The sequence below is a fragment of the Salmo trutta genome, chromosome 8 (genome assembly GCF_901001165.1).
Source record: "Salmo trutta chromosome 8, fSalTru1.1, whole genome shotgun sequence".
NCBI lineage: Eukaryota > Metazoa > Chordata > Actinopteri > Salmoniformes > Salmonidae > Salmo > Salmo trutta.
The window spans coordinates 4423979-4449612 of record NC_042964.1 but is presented as its reverse complement, the minus strand read 5'-3'; the positions used below and the strand labels follow the sequence as shown (position 1 = coordinate 4449612).

Sequence of the window (25634 nt, the reverse complement as noted above, 5' to 3'; positions counted from 1 at the left end):
TAAAACGTGACATCCTGTCTCTGAATAAAAGTCCAACATTTCTTTCCTCAGAGTTAATGGTAATAACAGAGGAGACTTACTTTACAGAGCTATGGGCCTCTTCTCCTCCCTAACCACACACACACACACACACAGTGTATTCTGCCTAGACTGCCCACAGTTCTGTTCGCCTCTGCAACAGCTAAGACTACACAATTGTTTTCTAACTTCCAGGAATAACATTTTCTCTCAGTATAAACCCAAAATAACAATTAAGTTTTTCGAAAGTGAGAGGAGGTAAAAAAAGATGTTGATTTAGATAATTGCGTCTCGAGAGTAACACTACACTGCCACACGTCCTCCTTCTCTCACTTCCAATTCCTGCGTTTGTCATTGCAGGGCCAGAAATCATTTTTTATATAAGTTAATTAAGAGGAGAAAAGGCAGTGATAAGAGCCTTCTAGTCAGCCTCTCTAGTACAGTAATTGCGTTTTGCACCCTGGTATTTGAAGCAGGGGGTCATTGTGTATCAGAGGACCACACACTAAGAAGATAAGACACCTAATTATGCTACAGGGCCAAGATGGCGCCAGGCCAATTGGCTAACAAATTACAGGAAGCGTATGTGTGTGAGTCTAAAACGTCTACTCCCTTATTGATTCTTTAATAACTTAACCTATATGCTTCCTACGGTGGTAGCTTGGGAAATAAAAAAAAATGGCTATTCAGAGCAGGGTTTAATATGTTTTCCCTACACAGAACCTGAGTAAAAATTCATAAGAGGGAGATTGGATTTGAGAGGAATAATTCTGTCAGGAGGTGGGCCTGGTCTACACAGTAGTAGCAGTGTAGTGTTATAAGTAAGTGAGCTTTTAATTCAGCACAATAGTCATGCATGAAAAACCCTTTTGGAAAATTAGGCCCATAATGGAAATAAACATCGCTGTAAATCCCTAACTTTCCCGGTCATGTGCGATATCTTTTTACTGGCAATATAAAACACATTTTATGGATGGAGAGGGAGGGAGGGATCTTGGGAAGGAAACAAACCCATCTCCGAGGCAGCCATGTTCATGCGAAAAGTAGCTTTCTCTTCAATTACCTTTCCCTGAGTGAATCCAATCTGACTGAAATTGACAAAGGGAACAAGCTGCACATCTCCAGCCGTGTAAATGTTAATATTGGGAGTATTATAGCAGAACACTTCTGGCTGGCAGCGCCGTCACAGTCTTGCAGGTTTGAATCTACGTCTGACCATTGTGATCGATCTCAGCCGGGTTGATTACAGCACTGATTGGACTCAGCGGGGTAATGGTGTTCTGTCCAATAAGATCGAAGGCAAATTAGTTTGCTGGTGTGAAAAAGCCAGGATGGATAATTCATATCCCATTAAAAAATATATAATCCCAATGCTGCATCATTTCCATCATATTTACCTACCACTATGATGAGAGAAGAGAAAGATGACTGAAGTTACAACCTAGCTAACAATTATATGGAGAGAGAACGTTTTTGTTATGATACCCGTAATGTTCCCCAGATGTTTGAGTGTCCAGTTTTCCTTTAGGAAGGGGGAACAGTCTGTATATGTTAGAAAAAACCTCCTAAGAACCTATTTAGAATGTTTAAGCGTTAGAGTTAGGAGAACATTCACTAAATGCCAGACAGAATTTATCCAGAACGTGGTTGCTATGTTTTCAGAATATCCAATATAAATGTTCTAGACATGTTTCATGAGAACATTGCAAGTACATTAACGTGTCCAGTTTTCTGAGGGTTAGAATATTCCATCAACATCCCATTAGACATTTAAATTGTTCTTTTTTTTTTAAGGGTGAATGGCCTCACAGAAACATTTACATTTTAGTCGTTTAACAGACACTCTTGTCCAGAGCAAAATACAGTTAGTGATTGCATACATTATCTTATTTATTTACCAGTTCCGCGTGGGAATCAAACCCTCAACACTGGCATTGCTAGCACCATGCTCTACCAAATGAGCTACACAGAACATGGTTGCCATATTCTCAGAATATAATAATGTTCTAGACACATTTCGAGAACGTTCCTGTGTATCAGTCGTCACCTTCATCACAGCACCCCCGTATTACTGTGGAAAAGTCAATCAATGGTCTTACCGGTAAACCAACGAACTATTTATAGCTCTTTGTTTGTCGACAAGGTTAGGGACACTCACAAACAATGCTTTTAACGTGCATACATATTTGTCACACTTTGACATAGCCTACATTGTGTATGTTCATTTATACAGTGATGATTATTCAACATGTCCTCCTCTGTGATTTTAACTCACAACCTCTTGGTTCAATGCATTCCAATCTTCTTGCCACGCCACCATGTCCGTGTCAGTTAATCTGACTATTTTCTTATCGTTGATTTTATTTACTTACTTCAGCAATTTTAGGGCTTTTTGTATAGTTGATTAATGTTGGTTGGGCATATAACCCTGTTTTAATGATACTCCTGAATCACTATCGTCAATAAAATAGTTTTTCTTGAGTGTGCATTTAACAGAGCTGAGATTTACATCACTATGATAAATAAAATATGAACTGATTAACAGACACAGACGTGGTAGCAGAAAGACTGGAATGAGTTCAAATCCCAGGTGAGGACATGCTGAATAATAAATGAGCAGACATAATGTAATCATGTATGTGAAAGTGTGTCAAATATGTAAGTTGAAAACACTGTATGTTAAAGGAATTGTTTGTGAGTGTCTGTAACCTTGCCAACAGACAAAGAGTTGTGAATGGCTCAGTTGTTCAACAATCAGGGCCTTATAATAGCCTTGGTTACAGTGACAAGGGCTAAGGTCCAATTTCTTTTGGAGAGATTGGAAACTCAAATTGGTCTACACGGACAAGTTCTGGCCTCGTTTAGATCTTATCTGTCGGAAAGATATCAGTTTGTCTCTGTGAATGGTTTGTCCTCTGACAAATCAACTGTAAATTTCGGTGTTCCTCAAGGTTCCGTTTTAGGACCACTATTGTTTTCACTATATATTTTACCTCTTTGGGTTGTCATTCGAAAACATAATGTTAACTTTCACTGCTATGCAGATGACACACAGCTGTACATTCCAATGAAAATGGTGAAGCCCCAAAATTGCCCTCGCTGGAAGCCTGTGTTTCAGACATAAGGAAGTGGATGGCTGCAAACGTTCTACTTTTAAACTCGGACAAAACAGAGATGCTTGTTCTAGGTCCCAAGAAACAAAGAGATCTTCTGTTAAATCTGACAATTAATCTGGATGGTTGTACAGTCGTCTCAAATAAAACTGTGAAGGACCTCGGCGTTACTCTGGATCCTGATCTCTCTTTTGAAGAACATATCAAGTTTTTTTCCATCTGCGTAACATTGCAAAGATCAGACATTTTCTGTCCAGAATTGATGCAGAAAAGTTAATCCATGCTTTTGTTACTTCTAGGTTAGACTACTGCAATGCTCTACTTTCCGGCTACCCGGATAAAGCACTAAATAAACTTCAGTTAGTACTAGAACCAAAAAATGTAATCATATTACTCCAGTGCTAGCCTCCCTACACTGGCTTCCTGTTAAGGCAAGGGCTGATTTCAAGGTTTTACTGCTAACCTACAAAGCATTACATGGGCTTGCTCCTACCTATCTTTCCGATTTGGTCCTGCCGTACATACCTACACATACGCTACGGTCACAAGACGCAGGTCTCATAACTGTCCCTAGAATTTCTAAGCAAACAGCTGGAGGCAGGGCTTTCTCCTATAGAACTCCATTTTTATGGAATGGTCTGCCTACCCATGTGAGAGACGCCGACTCGGTCTCAACCTTTAAGTCTTTATTGAAGACTCATCTCTTCAGTAGGTTCTATGATTGAGTGTAGTCTGGCCCAGGAGTGTGAAGGTGAACGGAAAGGCACTGGAGTAACGAACCACCCTTGCTGTCTCTGCCTGACCGGTTCCCCTCTCTCCACTGGGATTCTCTGCCTCTCACCCTATTACAGGGGCTGAGTCACTGGCTTACTGGTGCTCTTCCATGCCGTCCATGGGAGGGGTACGTCACTTGAGTGGGTTGAGTCACTGATGTGGTCTTCCTGTCTGGGTTGGCGCCCCCCCCTCCCCCCCTTGGGTTGTGCCGTGGCGGAGATCTTTGTGGGCTATACTCGGTCTTGTCTCAGGATGGTTGGTTGGTGGTTGAAGATATCCCTCTAGTGGTGTGGGGGCTGTGCTTTGGCAAAGTGGGTGGGGTTATATCCTGCCTGTTTGGCTCTGTCCGAGGGTATCATACCTGGCATGATGACTTCTTGCTGTCCCCAGTCCACCTGGCTGTGCTGCTGCTCCAGTTTCAACTGTTCTGCCTGTGGCTATGGAACGCTGACCTGTTCACCGGACGTGCTACCTGTCCCAGACCTGCTGTTTTCAACTCTAGAGACAGCAGGAGCGGTAGAGATACTCTCAGTGATCGGCTATGAAAAGCCAACTGACATTTACTCTTGAGGTGCTTACTTGTTGCACCCTCGACAACTACTGTGATTGTTATTATTTATGAACATTTGAACATCTTGGCCATGTTCTGTTATAATCTCCACCCGGCACAGCCAGAAGAGGACTGGCCTCCACTCATAGCCTGGTTCCTCTCTAGGTTTCTTCCTAGGTTTTGGCCTTTCTAGGGAGGTTTTCCTAGCCATTGTGCTTCTACACCTGCATTGCTTGCTGTTTGGGGTTTTAGGCTGGGTTTCTCTACAGCACTTTGAGATATCAGCTGATGTAAGAAGGGCTATATAAATACATTTGATTTGATTTGAAATGTTCCTGCAACGTTCCCATTAAACGTGTCTAGAACATTCCTATCTTATATTGTGAGAACATGGCAACCATGTTCTGGCTATGTTCTGTTTGACATTAAGGGAATGGTCTCTTGGAAACAGTCTTTGCACATCACTGGAACATTCCTATGAAAAGGTTATAGGTAACGACAAAATGAGACTCTTAAGGGAACGTTCTATAAAGTTGTGGGAACGTTTGCTGTTAGCTGGGAAGAAAGAGAGGCTTTTCTATTAATTAAATAAGAATTAGGGTAGGCCTTAGCTAGTATCTCTGAGTGACCCTACCATTGGGACCAAAGTGTGGTGTTCAACAAGAGAGATGAGTCTGATCACTTAACCTTTATGTCAACTACACATGGGCTGATGTCATTGAGCTGCTGTGCTGATTTATGAGGCCTCGTGAGCCATTTTCTGGCCTAAAAATAGATGAGACTGTCTATTCAGTGTTGTCACGATTAGCGATATGGTACTTTTGATTTAACAATTGATACTGTACCAGATTAGTGTTTGTTTGGTGAGTACCAAGTTCCATGCTAGTCTGCCTATTTCTAAAGAGAAAATGAACAAAAATATAAAATATAAATGCAACATGCAACAACAATTTTACTGAGTTATAGCTCATAAAAGGACATCAGTCAATTGAAATAAAATCATTAGGCCCTAATCTATGGATTTCACATGACTGAGTAGGGGCGCAGCCCTGGGTGGGCCTGGGAGGGCAGCCAGGCCCAGCCAATTAGAATTTGTTTTTCCCCACAAAAGACAGAAATACTCCTCAGTTTCATCAGCTGTCCAGGTGGCTGGTCTCAGACGATTCCGCAAGTGAATAAGCCAGATGTGGAGGTCCTGGACTGGCGTGATTCCAGGTGGTCTGTGATTGTGAGGCCAGTTGGGTGCACTGGCAAATTCTTTAAAATGACATTGGAGGCAGCTTATGGTAGAGAAATTAACTTTCAATTCTCTGCATCAGCTCTGGTGGACATTCTTGCAGTCAGCATGACAATTGCACACCCCAACAGAACTTGAGACATCTGTGGCATTGTGTTGTGTGACAAAACGGAACATTTTGTAGTGGGCTTTTATTGTCCCCTGCACAATGATCATGCTGTTTAATCAGCTTCTTGATATGCTACATCTGTCAGGTGGATGGTTTGTCTAGACAAAGGAGAAATGCTCACTAACAGGGACGTAAACCAATGTGTGCACATAATTTGAGAGAAATAACCTTTTTGTGCGTATGGAAAAATATATTTGTATCTTTTATTTCAGCTCATCAAACACACACTTTACGTGTTCCTTTCATATTTTTGTTCAGTATATTTAGGAAATCTTAGTTCCAGACACCCTCCTGTGGCCATATAAAAGCATTGCAGTATCTGCAAGAGTTGTCGGGTTCAAAGTTCAGAGACATTGCGCATGCGTACAATGCGAAGAACATCATGGGTCACGTCTGACGTTGGATCAACTAGATACGTTGCTAAATTTATAAACTAGCTATATATTTTTTTATCACAGACATGACACGTTAACTCTGCACTTTTCATATTTTGTACTGTTAGCTAGACATACTTGACTACCATTGTTTAGCCTCACCTGAAAGAAAGAAATCATGACTGCCAACGAGGATCAAGAGGTAATATCTGGTGATGCTAAACAGCGCGCTAGCTAACTAACAGAGCTAGCTAACTAACAGAGCTAGCTAACTAACAGAGCTAGCTAACTAACAGAGCTAGCTAACTAACAGAGCTAGCTAACTAACAGAGCTAGCTAACTAACAGAGCTAGCTAACTAACGAGCTAGCTAACTAACAGAGCTAGCTAACTAACAGAGCTAGCTAACTAACAGAGCTAGCTAACTAACAGAGCTAGCTAACTAACAGAGCTAGCTAACTAACAGAGCTAGCTAACTAACAGAGCTAGCTAGCAGTGATGTACGAAGGCTGAACTGATAACAGTTTTCGACAAAAACAGAGTTTAATGAACAAAGTACTAGCATAACCGTAGTCAGTGGATGTTTGGGCTAGTTTGTCAAGTTAGCTAACTGAAGAACTAGGCTAGTTTGTCTAGTTAGCTAACTGAAGAACTGGGCTAGTTTTAGCCACACCACCAGTTAGCCAACAATAGCTCTGAGTAGTGTGAGTCAGTGCACTGAATCTCCTTAGATAGCTAACTTATTTATACTGAACAAAAATATGAACCCAACATGAAAAGTGTTTCATGAGCTGAAATAAAATGTCGCAGATATTTTCCATACCCACAAAAAGCTTATTTCTCTCAAATGTGCACAAATTTGTTTACATCCCTGTTAGTAAGCATTTTTCCTTTGCCAAGATAATCTATCCACCTGACAGTTGTTATATAGCAACAATTTGATTAAACAGCATGATCATTACACAGGTGCACCTTGTGCTGGGGACAATAAAAGGCCACTCTAAAAGGTGCAGTTTTGTCACACAACACAACACCTCAGATGTCTCAACATTTACATTTACATTTAAGTCATTTAGCAGACGCTCTTATCCAGAGCGACTTACAAGTTTTGAGGGTGTGCAATTGGCATGCTGACTGCAGGAATGTCCACCAGTGCTGTTGCCAGATAATTGAATGTTAGTTTCTCTACCATAAACCGCCTCCCACATTGTTTTAGAGAATTTGGCAGTAAGTCCAATTGGCCTCACAACCGCAGACCACCTGTAACCACGCCAGCCCAGAACTTCCACATCCAGCTTCTTCACCTGCGGGATCATCTGAGACCAGCCACTCGTACAGTTGATGAAACTGTAGGTTTGCACCACCAAAGGATTACGGCAGAAACTCTCAGGGAAGCTCATCTGCGTGCTCGTCGTCCTCACCAGGGTCTTGACTTGACTGCAGATTGGTGTCATAACTGACTTCTGTGGGAAAATGCTCATCTTCAATGGCCACTGGCACGCTGGAGAAGTGTTTTCTTCACGAATGATTCCCGGTTTTAACTACCAGGCAGATAGCAGACAACGTGTATGGTGTTGTGTGGGAGAGCGGTTTGCTCATGTCAACGTTGTGAACGGAGTGCCCCATGGTGGGGTTATGGTATGGACAAGCATGAATGGCAATTTTAATGCACAGAGATGCTGTGAAGAGATCCTGAGGCCCATTGTCATGACATTTTTCCGCCGCCATCACCTCAAGTTTCAGCATAATGCACGGCCCCATGTCGCAAGGATCTGTACACAATTGCTGGAAGATGAAAATGTCCCAGTTCTATGGCCTGCATACTCACCAGACATGTCACCCATTGAGCATGTTTGGGATGCTCTGGATTGACGTGTACGACAGCGTGTTCCAGTTCTCGCCAATATCCAGCAACTTCGCACAGCCATTGAGGACCACAGGCCACAATCAACAGCCTGATCAACTCTATGCAAAGGAGATGTGTCGCGCTGCATGAGGTGGTCACACCAGATACTGGCTGTTTTTTTGATCCACACCCCTACCTTTTTTAAGGTATCTGTGACCAACAGATGCATATCTGTATTCCCAGTCATGTGAAATCCATAGATTAGGGCCTAATGAACTGCAACTCAGTAAAATCTTTGAAATTGTTGCGTTTTTGTTCTGTATATTATCTAGCTACCTACCGTCTTGTATCCAGCATCAATGAATAACCTCTCTCTCTCTGTGCTCTGTCTTCTCTCTCTCCCTCACTTTGGTTTCTGTTCCAGATGGAGTTAGAAGCACTTCGTTCTATATACGAGGGGGATGAGTGCTTCAAGGAAGTCAGCCCGGTTTCATTTCAGTTTAGGGTGAGTAGCTTGTTGAATGGGATGTGCTGCAGAATTTGTAGAGTGAGTTCATCTTTGTCATTTATAGTGGGAGTAAATTAAGCGTAGTGGTTAGAACAAGCAAGGAGGTGGGCAAAGCCATGCAGAAGATGGTGAGCTCCTGTTCGTGCGTTGTAGCATATTTGCATATTTCCGTTGGGGAACTCCTCTGAAGTTGGCATGTCTACAAACTCGATTTGACCTTGCACTCCTTCTAAACGACGACAGTTTAAATATATATTTTAATTTTGTCAAAGCCTCAAGTCTATAACACTTAGTGCACTGTGTTTGTAACGGTTTTGGGAACAGAAACATGTATTGAGCTCAGATGTTTAAATTGATGAGTGTGTAGAATGTCGGCCCAGTTTTCCATAGTTCCATCCTCTCCGACTACCTCTCGACTGGACTTCCTCACTACCATATTTGGTGGTGAGAACAGTTCTAAATGGAGGCTTCAGCTTTACAGCCCCAGTGACATGTCTAGGTTACCCCTTCTGTCTGTGGTACATCCTCTTCTCCTACGTGATCCGGAAACAGATAAGGAAGGGGTGGCCATATCTAGGAGATTGTCAGTTTGTTAATTGGCGGCAGGAGGATTTTTTTTTATTTTTTTTATCCTATGGCAGAGGATGCTCAGGAATATCTTACTGCTGATGAATTTAAATTAGCCACATCCCCTTTGAACCAGCTGTTGTTGGGTGAAAAAAGCATTCACATATTTAAAAACGATAAACTACTTTAAAAAATATATACTTTTATCTATAAAAAATCTAATTTGTTTCCAAATTTCCTCTTTTCGCCTCCTCTCCTCGATTTACCTTTTGACCTTTTTCAAAAAGAGTCGAGTAGAGGTCGTAGGAGACGAAGTGAGGAATAAAGGAAATGAAAGTGATTCTCCTAGTGTCTGTTTCCCAAACCTCTTAGGCTCACCTGGTTTACTGGTTGGTTTACTAATCAGCTGGGTAGTCAGGAAGAGATTTGGGGAACACTGTCGATGTGAATTAACATTGTCTAACATGCCGAACCACTTCCCTTTCCAGATAGGAGAACATGATGACTCCAAAGCGTTCATTCTGGATATTTCATGGCCTGAGATGTATCCTGAAACGGCACCTGAAATTTCTCTAGATGGCTTTTTCAACAAAAAAATGTAAGTAACCATTGACACTGTACAATACTTATTGTGGTTAGCCTAATTTATGTTACTACCATACCACATGCCTAAGTTTGGGTCATGATCCACCAATGCAATACAGTGAGCCTGTAAAGATACAAAATAACTTAATATATGAAGTTATCTAACTAATTCCTGAGGTAATTACATTGAGTTGGCCCTGTCCTCTGTGGCTCTTTTGGTAGAGCATGGCACTTACAATGCCAGAATAGTGGGTTTAGATTCCTCCTGGGGCCACTCGTATGGAAAATGTACGCAAGACTTGACTGTAAGTCGCTTTTGGATAAAAACACCAACTAAATGGCGTTTAATTCTAATTGATTCTCTTATCAGATCTTCAGAGACCAAGCAGCTGATCATCTCTGGGTTGGAGGAGCAGGTGGAGGCCAACCTGGGCACTGCCATGATGTACACCCTGTTCGAGTGGGCCAAAGACAACCAGGAAGCTCTGATGGAGAACCACCAAGCCGTGGTCACTGCCGTGGTCAGTGTGCTACACACACACAACCATAGAAATGGAATGACTTGGAAGGGACTTTCCGTTCAAATCGGTTTAGTATTTCTATACACATTGTGCTGATTAACCATCGGTGACCTGTTTTCGCAGACGTTGACATCCAACAGTGATCTCAACGCCCCAGCCAAGAAGAAAGAGAAGAAGGAACAGCTGACCAAATCACAGAAGAGGAAGATAACATGTAGAACTGGTAAGGACTGAAATGACTGAGTATTTACTTTCCATCACAAATGACCTTTTTAGTCAAGGCTATTGATATTTAAACAGTGCAATTCACACTATACTGTTTCAACAGATAACAAGGGGGAACTCCCTAGAGGCTGGGACTGGGTCGATGTCATCAAGGTATATTCGTTCAGTCAGTTCACGGCAGTTGATTTTGTGCCGACTATTTTTGTTGTCCTGTCTGCTTTTTTAAATTTTATTTCAGAAGACACCCTTGCTATTGATAGCACCCTTGCTATTGATAGCACCCTTGCTGCCAATAGCACCATTGCTGCCAATAGCACCATTGCTGCCAATAGCACCATTGCTGCCAATAGCACCATTGCTGCCAATAGCACCATTGCTGCCAATAGCACCATTGTTCATCATTTTAATTTCTCTCCTTTCTTGCATCTTCAACTTGTTGAACATGACACTCCAGCATGTAAGTACAATGGAAAAACTATACATATTTCCCATCTGAATACAATGTATTTGCATCTGAGCTTACTGTGGTTTCTAAATGCTTTTCTCGATATTGTCGTTTTTCAGTTGAGCAGAACAGGCGGTAAAGAGGAAGACTAGAATGAAGTGGAGAGGTCTCTGGTACTGCTTTTACCAGGAAGTGAAGTCTCCCAACCTCACTCAGACCACCTGACCGCTGCTCTGTAGACTCCTTCCAGTCTGCCCCAAGACACCGCACTCAAGACGGACGTTTTTTTTTTTCGCTCCAAGGGAAGACGGGGGGTCCTCTACACCTGAACACAATCAATAGTTGTCAAAGCTGTCATTTTGAGAGGGTGTCACACATGCAGGTGGTTTTAGTGTCATATCGGAAGGAGTTTAAAATGTGGCTTTTTATTTAATGTTTTTTATGAACTGTGGTTTCATTTGCTTGGAAGAGACCCCAAATGTGTTTGACTAATTTTGGTTTTAACGGTGGTGATGACAGTGAGCTGCATTGAAACAACGAAGGCTTGGGGCGTGTGCTAGTATTTGTGCCGTGGGAATAGGTCGAAGTGGGTGAAGGGTGAAGGGGTGGCAGTGTCATCTGTTTTCACTAGTGCTGTATGCTTGTCAAAGTGGAATGCTCTGGACCTCTTGTTACCATGTGCCAGACTTACATGTACTGTCATCACTGCCAGGGAATTGAAAATATGTCCGCTTTGAGACCGGTTCAGTTGCTAGGCATCAGAGCTGTAAAACATGCTTTACCAGGGGTGTTAAAAGTATGGCTGTATGACTTTAGGATCCTCAGTGTATCATGATGTACAGTGGTGTGGAACATAAACTCAACATGTTATGAAGAACACCAACTGAATATGTGATATTGTGCCCCTTTAATTTAGAGACGTGCTGGAGAAACATTTTTTTTTTGTTTTGTTTTTTAAATAAAAAAAAATGATTACTACGATATTGTTCTTACATTTATTTTAGGTTGTAAATGTTTCGCCACTAAAAATACATCCTGGCATGTACAGTGTATTTTATGTGCTGTTGTCTTGATTAAAACCTGTTGGGGCTACGGGTTAGCAATGAACCCTGAGACGGGATTGCTAGCAAGGCTGGAAATTCAAAACATCAAAAATGGGGAAAACAGAAACGGCTTAATGTGAATACCAAATACTTGACCCCATTGCAGCAGTTTTGTGGGGGTAGGATATTTGGTTCCCATGGCGATGTATCTAGAGGTAGAAAACATTAGTAATGAACAGGAGGTCCGCCTGAAGCTTATTTTTCTACGTCGTAAAAGCCATGTCCGAAATTGAACTTTACTTTGAATATCTCGACGCATTCTTAAACCGAGGTGTACGTAAAGAACTGTTAACTCTATGCGTTAATACGCACCGGGTCAGTGCGTCGCTAGTTGGCCTAGTCCTACTAGTGGAACATGAAGCATCACTCGAACTCCGCCCTGGACAACACTAGTTGCCAGAGGAGTTATCACTTCTTCTACACAGTGGGACAGGTGATCCTGTCTGCGTTGAACTGTGATGGTGGATGGTGAGCGGCGGAAGCTTCGAGCGGGATAACAAATGAATGCAGGACAGCCAATGAAGAGAGCCGATTCTATCCTAGAATCAAGAAAAATGTGGATTTATAAAAACGGGAAGAAGACAAGGAGAGTAAGTCCAACTATTTCGTTATTCCTGTGTGCGCTAATTTTCGAACTTTTTCTAACACCTTGTAGCTTTTATATTAAATGAACATGACTTACAATAACTGATCATAAATAATGTATAGCTCTCAATTAAGATCTTCCTGCAATGTTAGGCTACAATTTTCAATTTTGTTCATAGGAGAAAGAAGTTGTAATATTTCCACCTATTTCCAATGGCTCTACCTCACTGCCTCGGGTGAGTTTAAGTGCCAGGTAGTCTAATATTCAGTACAACATTAGATGTTCTATAGCCTAGGTGGGTATCTGCTCTCTTATCACCCAATTGAAGGGTTCAATTGTTCTACATAAGTAATTTACATTGATTTATAACCCTCATTAGTATCAGTTCACTCTTTCTCATTGGTAATGCGTCGTAGCATCAGGACAGCAAAAACAACAGAGCGACTATTCCCACATTCCAAAGACTCCAGGAGATGTTCTTTTCCCACCATGGCATCCTAGCGAAAAAGATCAGGTCCAATAAGGTAAGGTAATTGATCCAGTTTGAGTAACACATGTTTAAACAATGGGTTGGTCTAATTCTGAATACTGATTGGTTAAAACGGCTTTTCAACCGTTGTCTATTCCACAAATTACAACCAGATAAATCTATGACATTAAAATGCCTATTTATTCTGTTCCATCTGACTGTGCAATCCACTGTCTCATCAGCCCAGCCAGGCAATTTATAAACTTGATCTCCACTATAAAAAGCATCTAGACATTATCTCACATTTCTTTTAGACTCACATTTAGTTTTCAACAGCTGTGATTTGTGTAAACCTTGTTGTCTGTCTCTCCGACATTTGCAACATTGTTTCAATATTCAAATTGGATCTCCAGCTGTCCCATAGTAATGAACATGTCGGGAGGAGACAGACAGGCAGGCACCGTTTCTCAGCCAGTCGAAATGTACAGTCCATCCATGTGTTGCTTACTGTATTCTGTATTTATATTGTAGAGAACAGATAGGAGTATTCCTTTGACCAAAGTCAGTGAGGAGTCAGAGTCCCAGATAACAGCTCACCTCAGAGTAAGTGTTTTGCACACGTCTGGACGGCTTATGTTTTCATGTGTTCTATCTAATTATTAATGTTGTAAATCCACACATTCTTCTCAGTATCAATTTCTGCAGCGCCATGTAAAGTCGTATGGACAAAGTACACCGTCAGAGGAGAAAGGGCTGAATGTGCTGCATCTGCAGAAAACGCAGGGGTATTTATTCAAGGTGAGGAGGACCAAGCAACTCTTTGCTGATTCATCCTTCCTGATCTGCTAATGGAAAAGAAACGGATCCCATTCTTCATTTATTTTGGGCTTTTATTAAAAAACATATATTTTTTTAGGACAAAGCAGCTTTCAAAGCCTTACCAGATGGAGGACTCGATGACACTGAGGATGCTGCTCACCAAAACCTGCTGCAGAGTTTGGTGGCACTGGAAGAGGAAGAGGAAGAAGAGGACCGTGTTTGGGTTAACCAGGATGTCACCTCATGGACTGAAAGTGTTCCCGAAATTGTCAAATGTCTATTGGCTGGATCTTCTAATGGTGTTGTCAAGACAACAGGAGGAGACCCTCATTCATTAGGTCTCACAGTTATAACAGATGACCTGGAACGTGCCAAGAAGAGGAGATTCATGATCTACATATGTGGTGGATATAAAGGTAAGCGTGCGAGTGTGAGCGTGCGTGCGTGCGTGCTAGTCTCTGTATATGTATCAACCACAATCCCATCCCCCCACACAGACACGGTGGTAGAGAGGAGTGCGTTGATGGAAACTGTGTTCCCTCGCCTGTACCTCTACTGCAAACAGAGAGGCTATGACTTCAGGATGGTGGACCTGCGCTGGGGCGTGGGAGACCCTGTGTCAGATAGACACGACACGGCAGCGCTGCATGTTGAGGCCCTCACACAGTGTCAAGAAACACCGGGGCCAAACTTCATAGTGAGATATCTCTCTAGTTTAATTTGTTTTTATTCAAATCATTTCTCTCTTCCTTTTTATCTTTCTTTTCACTGATCTCTTATCCAACATATCCTCCCACACGTTTACAACCCTTCTGCCAGTCACTAGCTAAACTGCTGGATTCATGAAGTTTTTAATTTGTGTTTTATTTAATAGTTATTCCTTGGTCAGAAGTACGAGGTCCAGACCCTGCCCAGCACTATCTCCAGAGAGGTGTTTGAGGCCATCGTGAACGTGGTGGAGAGAGACAGACAGAAGATGTCCAAGAGAAAACACCCCAAGATGGACGACCTCATCAGTGATTCCAAGTCTAATATCGCCACAGGAAGTGACACGGGCAGCTTTGTTCCAGAACACAACAACGATCATGATTCAGGAGATCCAGCTCAGAATTCTGTGTTAATGAGCGATGAGATTTCCGTATCCCGTAATTCCCTGTCTGATGCAGATGAGACGCGGATAAGTCCTGCGGCGACGAGGTGTTGGGCAGACTTCGACCGGGATCTGATCCTACTCCACACGTGGTACAGACTAGATGAGAACTGTGATCCTCCTGTGTACCGCCTACGTCCTGTGAGGTAAGATATACAATTACACTGTTGCTCTTATTGCTATGCCTGAGTTCAAAGTCTGAGAGAATGCCACAAGTTTGGCCATGACACATTGATGTCAACTTTTATTTGTATTTTATAAAGCACTTTTTTGCTTTTTTGTGAGTTTGTTGCATAGTATGCTACTCTTTGTTTTAGGGATTGTTGAAATGACCAACACAGGGACCACTGGTATAGTTTCTTATTTGAAGCTTGTGTAACTTGCTAAACTAGTTACCAACAACCATTGGCAATCTAAACCCAACTGTCATATGAAATGCTTTGTTTGGTTTCCATGGCTCTTGCCCCTAGGCCATGTATTGTTATGAAAAGGATTGTTTGAGGGTAGTTAAAATTAGCCAGACAAACCGTAAGGAAATTGAGCTCTCACAGTACAACAACCCTCCCTCTCAGCTTTTTCCATTCCATTCACAAGTGTCTTAAATCCCTTCACCATATTGGATTGACGTTAGGTCTCCTTAGTCAATCATCTTGAAATGACCTAGTTCCTGTATGTGTTGGTAGCACCCAACAGCCTGACTTCCTGAGTAGAGATGGGCAGCGCAGGAGGCAGGCGAGGAAGGCGTGGCAAGCTACATGCTTGCACCTGTGGGGGGTGCTACAGAGGAGTGGGACAGAGGCTCTGGGAGAGGAGGGGACATCTCACCTCCTCAGGACAGGTTTGTAAGGGGGTGTATGGGGGGGTCGTTATTATTGTCATCATTATTGTCCTTTCACCTTAGTGGTGGATCAGGTTATTTCCCTCTTACAGTAGTGTACAGGAAGTAGTCTACATTGCGTTTAGCCATGTCGGTTTGCTCCCCACCCAGTTCTAGACTGGGAGGTAGAGCAGGGCCTCCAGTCACTAGGAGCCAAGGCCCCTCCAGAGGAACACTGCCACTGCTATAAGAGGGTCATCCCTGACCTCCACTACAGCCTGAGGAACGAACACGCTGCCCACTACATCGACCTGCTGAGAGGTCGACCGCAGGTCAACCACACCCTGAATGCAGCACACCAGGGCTTCATGGATCGCGTTCACAAAAAGGTAAGGGTGTGTGTGTGTGGGAGCATAAAGGAGAGAGAATGATACAAAAGACAGAATGAAAGCATTCGTTTTGTTCCATACTTTCACAGAGTAACACTGCTCATCGATATCTACATTGCAGTGGCGGTCGGTGCCGTTTAAGATGAAGGAGGACGATAATTGTTTTTATGAGCAGGACCTTATTTCTATTCTGGCCAAGATGAAGCAAAGCAGTGCGACACAAACAACACAGATTTACACACGGGATAAACAAACATACAGTCAATAACACAATAGAAAATTCTATATACAGTGTGTGCAAATGTAGTAAGATTAGGGAGGTAAGGCAATAAATAGGCCATAGTGGCGAAATAATTACAATTTAGCAATTAATCACTGGAATGAGAGATGTACAGAATGTGTACAGAATGTACAGAATGTGAATGTGCAAGTAGAGATACTGGGGTTCAAAGGAGGAAAAAAGAAAGAACAAAAAGAACAGTATGGGGATGAAGTAGTTGGGTGGGCTATTTACAGATGGGCTGTGTACAGGTGCCATGATCGGTAAGCTGCTCTGACAGCTGATGCTTAAAGTTAGTGAGTGAGATATAAGACTCCAGCTTCAGTGATTTTTGCAATTCGTTCCAGTCATTGGCAGCAGATAACTGGAAGGAAAGGCGGCCAAAGTAGGAGTTGGCTTTGGGGATGACCAGTGAAATATACCTGCTGGAGTGCGTGCTATGGGTGGGTGCTGCTATGGTGACCAGTGAGCTGAGATAAGGTGGGGCTTTACCTAGCAAAGACTTATAGATGACCTAGAGCCAGTGGGTTTGGCGACGAATATGAAGCGAGGGCCAGCCAACGAGAGCATATAGGTCGCAGTGGTGGGTAGTATATGGGGCTTTGGTGACAAAACGGATGGCACTGTGATAGACTACATCCAATTTGCAGAGTAGAGTGTTGGAGGCTATTTTGTAAATGACATCGCCGAAGTCAAGGATCGGTAGGATAGTCAGTTTTACGAGGGTATGTTTGGCAGCATGAGTGAAAGATGCTTTGTTGCGAAATAGGAAGCTGATTCTAGATTTAATTTTGGATTGGAGATGCTTAATGTGAGTCTGGAAGGAGAGTTTACAGTCTAACCAGACACCTAGGTATTTGTAGTTGTCCACATATTCTAAGTCAGAACCGTCCAGAGTAGTGATGCTAAACGGGCGGGTGGGTACGGGCAGCGATTGTTTGAAGAACATGCATTAAGTTTTACTTGCATTTAAGAGCAGTTGGAGGCCACGGAAGGAGTGTTGTATGGCATTGAAGCTCGTCTGGAGGTTAGTTAACACAGTGTCCAAAGAAGGGCCAGAAGTATACAGAATGGTGTCGTCTGCGTAGAGGTGGATCAGAGAATCACCAAGAGCAACATCATTGATGTATACAGAGAAAAGAGTCGGCCCAAGAATTGAACCTTGTGGCACCCCATAGAGACTGCCAGAGGTACAGACAACAGGCCCTCGGATTTGACAGACTGAACTCTGTCAGAGAAGTAGTTGGTGAACCAGGCGAGGCAGTCATTTGAGAAACCAAGGCTGTTGAGTCTGCCAATAAGAATGTGGTGATTGACAGAGTCGAAAGCCTTGTCCAGGTCGATGAATACGGCTGCACAGTATTGTCTTTTATCGATGGCGGTTGTGATATCATTTAGGACCTTGAGCGAGGCTGAGGTTGCACCCATGACCAGCTCGGAAACCAGATTGCATAGTGGAGAAGGTACGGTTGGATTCGAAATGATCGGTGATCTGTTTGTTAACTTGGCTTTCGAAGACTTTAGAAAGGCAGGGTAGGATAGATATAGGTCTGTAACAGTTTGAGTTTGACGAGGGGGATGACCGCGGCAGCTTTCCAATCTTTAGGGATCTCTGATGATACGAAAGAGAGGTTGAACAGGCTAGTAACAATTGCGGCGGATAATTTTAGAAAGAGAGGGTCCTGATTTTCTAGCCCAGCTGATTTGTAGGGGTCCAGATTTTGCAGCTCTTTCAGACCATCAGCTGTCTGGATTTGGGTGAAGGAGAAATGTGGGAGGCTTGGGCAAGTTGTGGGGGGTGCAGAGCGGTTGACCGGGGTAAGGGTAGCCAGGTGGAAAGCATGGCCAGCTGTAGAAAAATGCTTATTGAAATTCTCGATTATCGTTGGTGACAGTGATAGATTTATCGGTGGTGACAGTGTTTCCTAGCCTTAGTGCACTGGGCAGCTGGGAGGAGGTGCTCTTATTCTCCATGGACTTTACAGTGTCCCAGAACTTTTTGGAGTTTGTGCTACAGGATGCAAATTTCTATTACAGCATATTGGATGATTGTCATTCATCTTCCATTCACCCAGTTCAATGTAACATTAACAGGTTTAGGCTACTACATGATCCTCTAATTGTCCCTGTACCCATCAGGAGGTTGCTATAACCTAGTCTACGAATTAAAGTTTACAACATAGGTACACAGCTCAGGTCGAGAGAAACATTTGAGTAATCAAGGAGGCCGACAGTGACACATTTAATACCGCCTTGCACACAGTTGCCTGCTTCTAGCTGATCTAGTGTGTAATCATTAGTCCAACAGTTGCAAACAAGAGTTTCTATTGGACAAATTCAGGTACATTTATCCCCGCTTCGTTACGTTTGCTTCTGTTTAAGAAACTTTTTTCAACATAATCGGCGCAATGAGTACACCCCTGATTACACGCAAACACACTTCACTTTCATAGCAGCCACATACAAACCGCATGATCACTTTGCTCGTTGTATTCCTTCTCGCATCTACACGCTCTCCTCCTCTCAACTTTTCCCTTCGCTTGTGGACTTCAGTGCACAACACATCAGCTGTCTGTGACCAGGTGTAACCGATGTGAAATGGCTAGTTAGTTAGCGGTGGTGCACGCTAATAGCGTTTCAGTCAGTGACGTCACTCGCTCTGAGACTTGAAGTAGGGTTTCCCCTTGCGTTGCAAGGGCCGCGGCTTTTTTGGCGCGATGGGTAACGGTGCTTCGTGGGTGTCAGTTGTTGATGTGTGCAAGGGTCCCTGGTTCGAGCCCGGGTTGCGGCGAAGAGAGGGATGGAACCTACACTGTTACATTGGTGCCGTGACCCGGATCATTGGTTGCTGCGGAAAAGGAGGAGGTCAAAGGGGGGGTGAGTGTAACCGATGTGAAATGGCTAGTTAGTTAGCGGTGGTGCGCGCTAATAGCGTTTCAGTCTGTGACGTCACTCGCTCTGAGACTTGAAGTAGGGTTTCCCCTTGCGTTGCAAGGGCCGCGGTTTTGTGGCGCGATGGGTAACGGTGCTTCGTGGGTGTCAGTTGTTGATGTGTGCAAGGGTCCCTGGTTCGAGCCCGGGTTGCGGCGAAGAGAGGGACGGAACCTACACTGTTACACAGGCGAGAAAAAAACTTTCCAAGCCAAACCGCTACACAAAGCCTACATCGTTGTCACCATATTAACATCATTGTCAACATAACTACTACAACTAACGCGTTAGTAAACCCGCTACAATCACTCAGTACATTGTACAGTCAGCAAACAGTTTAGCAGTTACACCGGCAGGCCCCAGTGGCAATAAATTAATAGAAACCAAAAGCTTACCTTGACTTGGAAGAGTTACAGTATCGGATAACCATAGCCAGTTAGCTAACATAGCATCCTTCTCTGTTTGAGCCTGGTGTTTGACATAGGCTAAACTAGCTAGCTACATTTGCTCGCTAAGTAAGTGAACGTGAGCTATAGCTAGCTCTCTCTTGCTCTCTCTCTCTCCCTCTCTTGCTTCTTATTCATTTTTGAAGAAATAATTTGTTCAAAACTGTTCAACTATTGTCTTTCTCTCTTTGAGTCAACTACTCACCAGATGTTATGCACTGCAGTGCTAGCTAGCTGTAGCTTATGCTTTCAGTAGTAGATTCATTCTCTGATCCTTTGATTGGGTGGACAGCATGCCAGTTCATGCTGTAAGAGCTCTGATAGGTTAGAGGACGTCCTCCTGAAGTTGTCATAATTACTGTGTAAGTCTATGGAAAGAGGCGAGAACCATCAACCTCCTAGGTTTTGTATTGAAGTCAATGTACCCAGAGGAGGACGGACGCTACCTGTCCTCCAGCTACACCATGGTGCTACTGTAGACTTTTATATGTAAAACAGTGTGTTTTATTCAATTATTTGGTGACGTGAATTTACTTAGTATAGTTTTATCTAAAAAGCATAACTGAAAATGTTTCACAATTTTTATTTTATTCACTGAGGAAGATGGTTCTCCCCTTCCTCCTTCGAGGAGCCTCCACTGACACATTGCCCCTTCTTCCCTCATTAAGTTGCGCCACACCAACATCTATGATCGTAACGTGGACTGGGGAAGGAAGGGCCTGAACCCCAAACACAACCGATCCCAACAGTTCTACACAGAACACATCTCCTCTCACTTCCAGAGGACTGTCATCAACTCTCTGAACAAGTGAGAGAGAAATAAATAAATGCATAACACATGTAATAAAGTATATTGGAACTATGTGACATGTTTATCACACGGTTACATGTATATCTGTCATTATGTTGGCCCTCAAATATTATTGCGTAACAGTTAACCGATGGCATAAATGTTGAGTTGAGCTGTCCCCCTACTCCAGAGTCATGAAGGGGAACAAAGCCAAAGGCTCCTTTGACATCAGAAGGAGAGAAGCATCTAGAATGAGGATACAGGAGGAGATCCATCGCCATGTAAACCATGGACACACTCTGTAAGTCTCTGGTTTGGTTTTCTTCAATTTAGAATGGCCACCTGCATACTTCTAAGTAGCCTGGTTTCAGATACTGTATGTTTGTGCCAACTCCTATGGTCAATTGTCATGCCAAATATTGCACCGTACGAGCTGGCAAGAGAGCACAAACAGATCTCAAACCAGGCTAGCTTCAAAGTGGTTTGATGTCATCATGACTAGTCTCTCTCCAGGGAAAGTCACCATGTGTTGAGAGATGGCTTCCTGGGTGAGATGAGGAGGGCTGTGGAGGAGGGGTCTTCTCTCAGGCCTATCCTCCTCCTGGGTCCCCCTGGCTGGGGCAAGAGCACCACCATGGCCAGACTGGCACACCTCGCCCCCTCCTGGATTACTGGGTGAGGGGTGGCTCTATGACATCAATGGGAAATGTTTATAAAAATGTTAAGGTATTATGCACTTATTTCAGTTTAAGAATACGATATGATCCTAAGTCAAGAATTGAAGTGCTCTCTGGAATCCATACTGCTTAGTGATAAGCAAACCATACTATTCCTGTGACGGAGTGTATATGAAGGATTCTGTAGTTCTCACAAACTGGACTTGCATGTTCTCCCTCTCAGAGCTCTGAAGGTGCTGGTGTGTTTCGTGGGCCTGACGGGCGAGAGCAGGAATGTGCGTCTGGTTCTCCAGAACCTGTGTGTTCAGCTGGCTGAGACCTACAGCCATCACACTGAACTCTCTGAGGTAGCTACCTGACACATACATACAGTATCTATCATCTTATTCAGCTGGCTGAGACCTACAGCCATCACACTGAACTCTCTGAGGTAGCTACCTGACACATACATACAGTATCTATCATCTTATTCAGCTGGCTGAGAACTACAGCCATCACACTGAACTCTCTGAGGTAGCTACCTCTGACATATACGTATCTGTCATCTTATTCCAACCAATGCAATTCCCATATAGAAGAGTACGAATGCTGTCTTGATAGAATAGATAAGGTAAAATGCTCATATTGGTCAGCTGTAAAGGGATACTTCACCCCAAAACCACATTTTGTCATCATATACCAGAAAAGTTATGTCCATAGACCAAAAATAGGTACAAACATGAAAATACATTGAATACAAAACATTAAATGACCAATATCATTCTGTGTCCATCCAACCCAGGGTCTCCCTGAGTTGATGAATGAGTTCCACTCACTGCTGGGTCAGGTGAGGCCGGACAGCCCCGTAATCCTTGTCCTGGACGGGATAGATGCTCTTTCTGAGGAGCACGGAGCAGACGTCTCCTGGCTGTCTACACCTCTCCCCCCACATGTCCACCTCATCCTGTCTGCCACCACAGACTCTGCCTGCGCCCACAGCCTGCAGGTCAGGACCGGTTGACAAAGATACTGTACAACAGTGTTTATCCTACCATTGCTGAGGCTGCCCACTTTATCTCGTGTCACTTTGTAATCTGGAGGAACGCTGTTACTGTGGCAACGGTCGTTAAAATGTTTCAAATAGAATTCTGATAAATGCAACAGTTGGACAATGGATGAAGATACTCCAAATATTTAGAATTGTTTAAATTCACCATTTATTTCACATAAACATTGTATTGGCATGGACAAATAATGGCACAATTCTGGAATTTTGGTGGGAATTCAGATATTCAATTTATTGTAAAATGTCACATTTATTTTCTTATAAAGCACCCGTGTATATATACTATTTTTGTATATCAAGTATTTTTTTTTTAAATACTAGGAAAAATGATCTGTGCCTCATCTTCACTGGGTGTATTTGCATAAATTAATACATTAACATAAAGGGGTGGAACAGGGTTTCAACCGCCAAAAACTTCCTTTGTCTAGGGCCTATCTGTAATCATAAACTGCGCTGTCTAGACTGCCTCATTAATGATTCATTACTGTATTTTGTCACGTTCTCTTGCATAATTCAACAAGTGTGTCAAGAGAAGAATACCCACGCAATTTAAAATAGATTACCTACAGTATATGTACATACTTTACATTGTTTGAGATCAAACATAATATCACTATAATCTGTGTGTTCCTTTGCGAAAAAAATGCTTTAATTTCAGTGCATCTAATTTCTAAACATTTCAACTGTATTAAAAAACTTTTTTTAATTGTAAAAAAAAAAAAATCAACACCCACCTAAATAAAGATATCTATCTTCTATTTCTTGTGATGTAAGTATCGAGACGTTAAATCCCAGACCGAGCGTTGGCGTTCTCATAGATGCAACGGAAAACCATTGTATTCCATTGAGTCCATTTCGGGCCACAACCGGGGTGTGTTTGATTGGTCAATACAAAAGTTTCCGTGGTCGTTACATTAACGGGAAAAAACGAATGGCACAAGCAAGAGTGGGAAGAGTCGCCAGAGTAAAATGAAAACAATCAATCCAGCGAGATTTAAGTGACAGGTGAATTTCACCCCTCAAACACAGGAAGTAGATGGTTGAAAAGGCGAGATCCTCAGGTGTGTGTGGCCTGCGTGTTGCTAAGTTACTGTATGTGAGACATCCTGACAGGTACCATTCAGGTACATGTTCTATCTAAAACCCTCTGTCATTATGCTAGTATCAAACTGATTATGAAATTCTCCGGTTTTTCCCTTCCCTATCCAGAAGTCAGCCCAGCCCACTGTCCTGTCCCTACCACCCCTCAGTCCTGATGACATCACTAAGGCTCTAGAACATCAACTCCAGACTGACCACCGCAGGCTCCAGGACTGGCAGTGGCAGCTTCTCCTCCAGGCCTGCCTTTCCTGTCCCTCCCCTCTCTACCTGGAGGCTGTCTATGCTGAGTCCGTCCTCTGGAGCTCCTTCTCCCCCCAGGGCAGCCTAAGCCTCCCACCCGACCTGGGAGGGCTCTACGTAGGCCTGCTGGCTTGCTTGGAGAGGGCCCACGGGGAGCAGCTGGTGAGACGGGCCGCCGCGGTTATATCACTCTCCAGAGGGGGCGCCACGGAAGAGGTGGGTGAAACACATTGGTAGTGAAGGAGAATGTAAAGAGCTGTGAGCACAGGGAATAACAACAGAAATAGAGAGCCAGACCAATCACACAGCTGGACATTGTCTTGAATTGTACCTCATGTACTGGGATTTGAATTTTAAATCGGAAAATTCTCTTGAGAAAAATAAAGCTATTCTATTCTACATATACTATTATTATAGTTATTATTATTGCTATTATTATAGTTATTGTTTTTATTATTATTATAGTTATTATTATTATTATTATTATGGTTATTATTAGTTATTATTATTGTTAGTATTATTATTTTTGATATTATTATTGTTATTATTATATATTTTTTATTATAGTTATTATTATATTTGTTATTCTTATAGTTTTATAGTTGTTGTTATTGTAATTATGATTATTGTTATTATTATTGTAGGTTTTATTATTGTTATTGTTGTTATTATTATAGTTGTTATTATTGTTATAATTGTAGTTATTGTTTTTGTTGTTATTGTTATTATTGTTGTTGTTATTATTATCGTTATTATTATTATTATGATCATTAGGAACTACTGGATCTACTGGGGAGAGATGAGAAGGTTCTACAGGAAGTATCGCTCTCCCATTCATCCTCCACTTCCTCCTCCAGCCTTCCCAGGGTGCCGTGCGTGCTGTGGGCGCGGCTGAGACGAGACCTTGGGAGTCACCTGACGGAGGCGGAGACAGATGGGACTTGGGTCTACCGCTGGACCCACTCCGAGCTGGGTAGGGTGTGTGTGAAACGATACCTCAAAACGGACGATTCCCGCATGCTTCTACACGCAAACTATGCAGACTACTTCCGGGGTACGGATAGCCAACACAGAAACATATTTCAGCCGCTGGCGTGGACACTGGAGGAGGACTCGACGAAAAGTTATGTGTTTAACCTCAGAAAGCTCCATGGCCTGCCCTACCACCTGGTTCGGTCAGGCCAGATACAGGCCTTCCTGTCTGAGTGTGTGTTTAACTATGAGTTCCTGCTGCACAAGGCCTGGGGTCTGTCTGTGCTCCATATTGAAGAGGACCTGAAGGGCGTCATGCTGCCAGAGAAGTAGGTTCTCTGTTAGATACTTCTTTTGAGTTGCTGTTTGATTCTGTATGTTTGAGATAAGTGATGTGTGTCTTCTCTCTTTGTTCCGCTCTAATCTCACCTTCCATCCCCCCCCAGGGAGTCGGTAGATATGGAGGTGTTGGCTGCTACTCTGGAGCTCTCCAGGACCGTGCTGCTCCAGGACCCCTGCCAGCTGGCCTCCCAGGTTATGGGCCGTCTGGGACAGATAGTTGCTGAAGACCTCCCCGTGGCTCCAGGTACACTTCACCTCCCTTACAATTGTCACTGATGGATAAAGTAGCATCTCAACGTCTCAAATGGATGAGTTTGAAGTACCTCCAACACAATTTTAAAAAAGCTTCGATACGAGGTTCCAGCTGTATGGCCTGCTCTCTGTCAGTGTATTGTGTTCATACCAGGTGACCCACAGAGGTTTAGCTACCTGCATGCCCTGCTGGCCCAGTGTGCCCGTTCCTCTCTGCCAGTCCTGGTGCCCTCCTACAGCTTTCTGGTGCCCCCAGGAGAGATCCCACACACCCTGCTGGCAGGTAAAGAACTA

At 43.2% G+C, this 25634-nt stretch overlaps 2 protein-coding genes across 5 annotated transcripts in view; both read left to right on the top strand.

Annotated features, from left to right (window-relative positions):
- The first annotated feature begins 6221 nt into the window (after positions 1-6221).
- rwdd (RWD domain containing 4) lies at positions 6222-11912 on the top strand. Its single transcript, XM_029759765.1, has 8 exons — positions 6222-6437; positions 8505-8585; positions 9644-9753; positions 10111-10261; positions 10385-10484; positions 10590-10639; positions 10941-10943; positions 11051-11912. The coding sequence occupies exons 1-8, from the start codon at positions 6414-6416 to the stop codon at positions 11081-11083; spliced, it is 552 nt and encodes a 183-aa protein (XP_029615625.1). The 5' UTR covers positions 6222-6413; the 3' UTR covers positions 11084-11912.
- Positions 11913-12191: 279 nt separating this feature from the next.
- Positions 12192-25634, top strand: part of LOC115198081 (NACHT domain- and WD repeat-containing protein 1) — a 28317-nt gene continuing 14874 nt past the window's right edge. For 3 of the 4 annotated variants that reach the window (XM_029759761.1, XM_029759760.1, XM_029759763.1), the window contains exons 1-19: positions 12192-12624; positions 12799-12855; positions 13037-13144; positions 13621-13692; positions 13780-13887; positions 14006-14324; positions 14406-14605; positions 14783-15204; positions 15742-15896; positions 16047-16264; positions 20590-20729; positions 20902-21012; positions 21225-21386; positions 21612-21735; positions 22170-22373; positions 23643-23990; positions 24549-25075; positions 25193-25332; positions 25495-25623. In XM_029759761.1, coding sequence (XP_029615621.1) covers positions 12535-12624; positions 12799-12855; positions 13037-13144; positions 13621-13692; positions 13780-13887; positions 14006-14324; positions 14406-14605; positions 14783-15204; positions 15742-15896; positions 16047-16264; positions 20590-20729; positions 20902-21012; positions 21225-21386; positions 21612-21735; positions 22170-22373; positions 23643-23990; positions 24549-25075; positions 25193-25332; positions 25495-25623 — 3634 coding nt within the window. In that variant the 5' untranslated portion in view covers positions 12192-12534. Of the gene's footprint in view, positions 12625-12798; positions 12916-13036; positions 13145-13620; positions 13693-13779; positions 13888-14005; positions 14325-14405; positions 14606-14782; positions 15205-15741; positions 15897-16046; positions 16265-20589; positions 20730-20901; positions 21013-21224; positions 21387-21611; positions 21736-22169; positions 22374-23642; positions 23991-24548; positions 25076-25192; positions 25333-25494; positions 25624-25634 lie in introns of all 4 variants that reach the window. The other variant, XM_029759762.1, reaches the window with a different exon arrangement.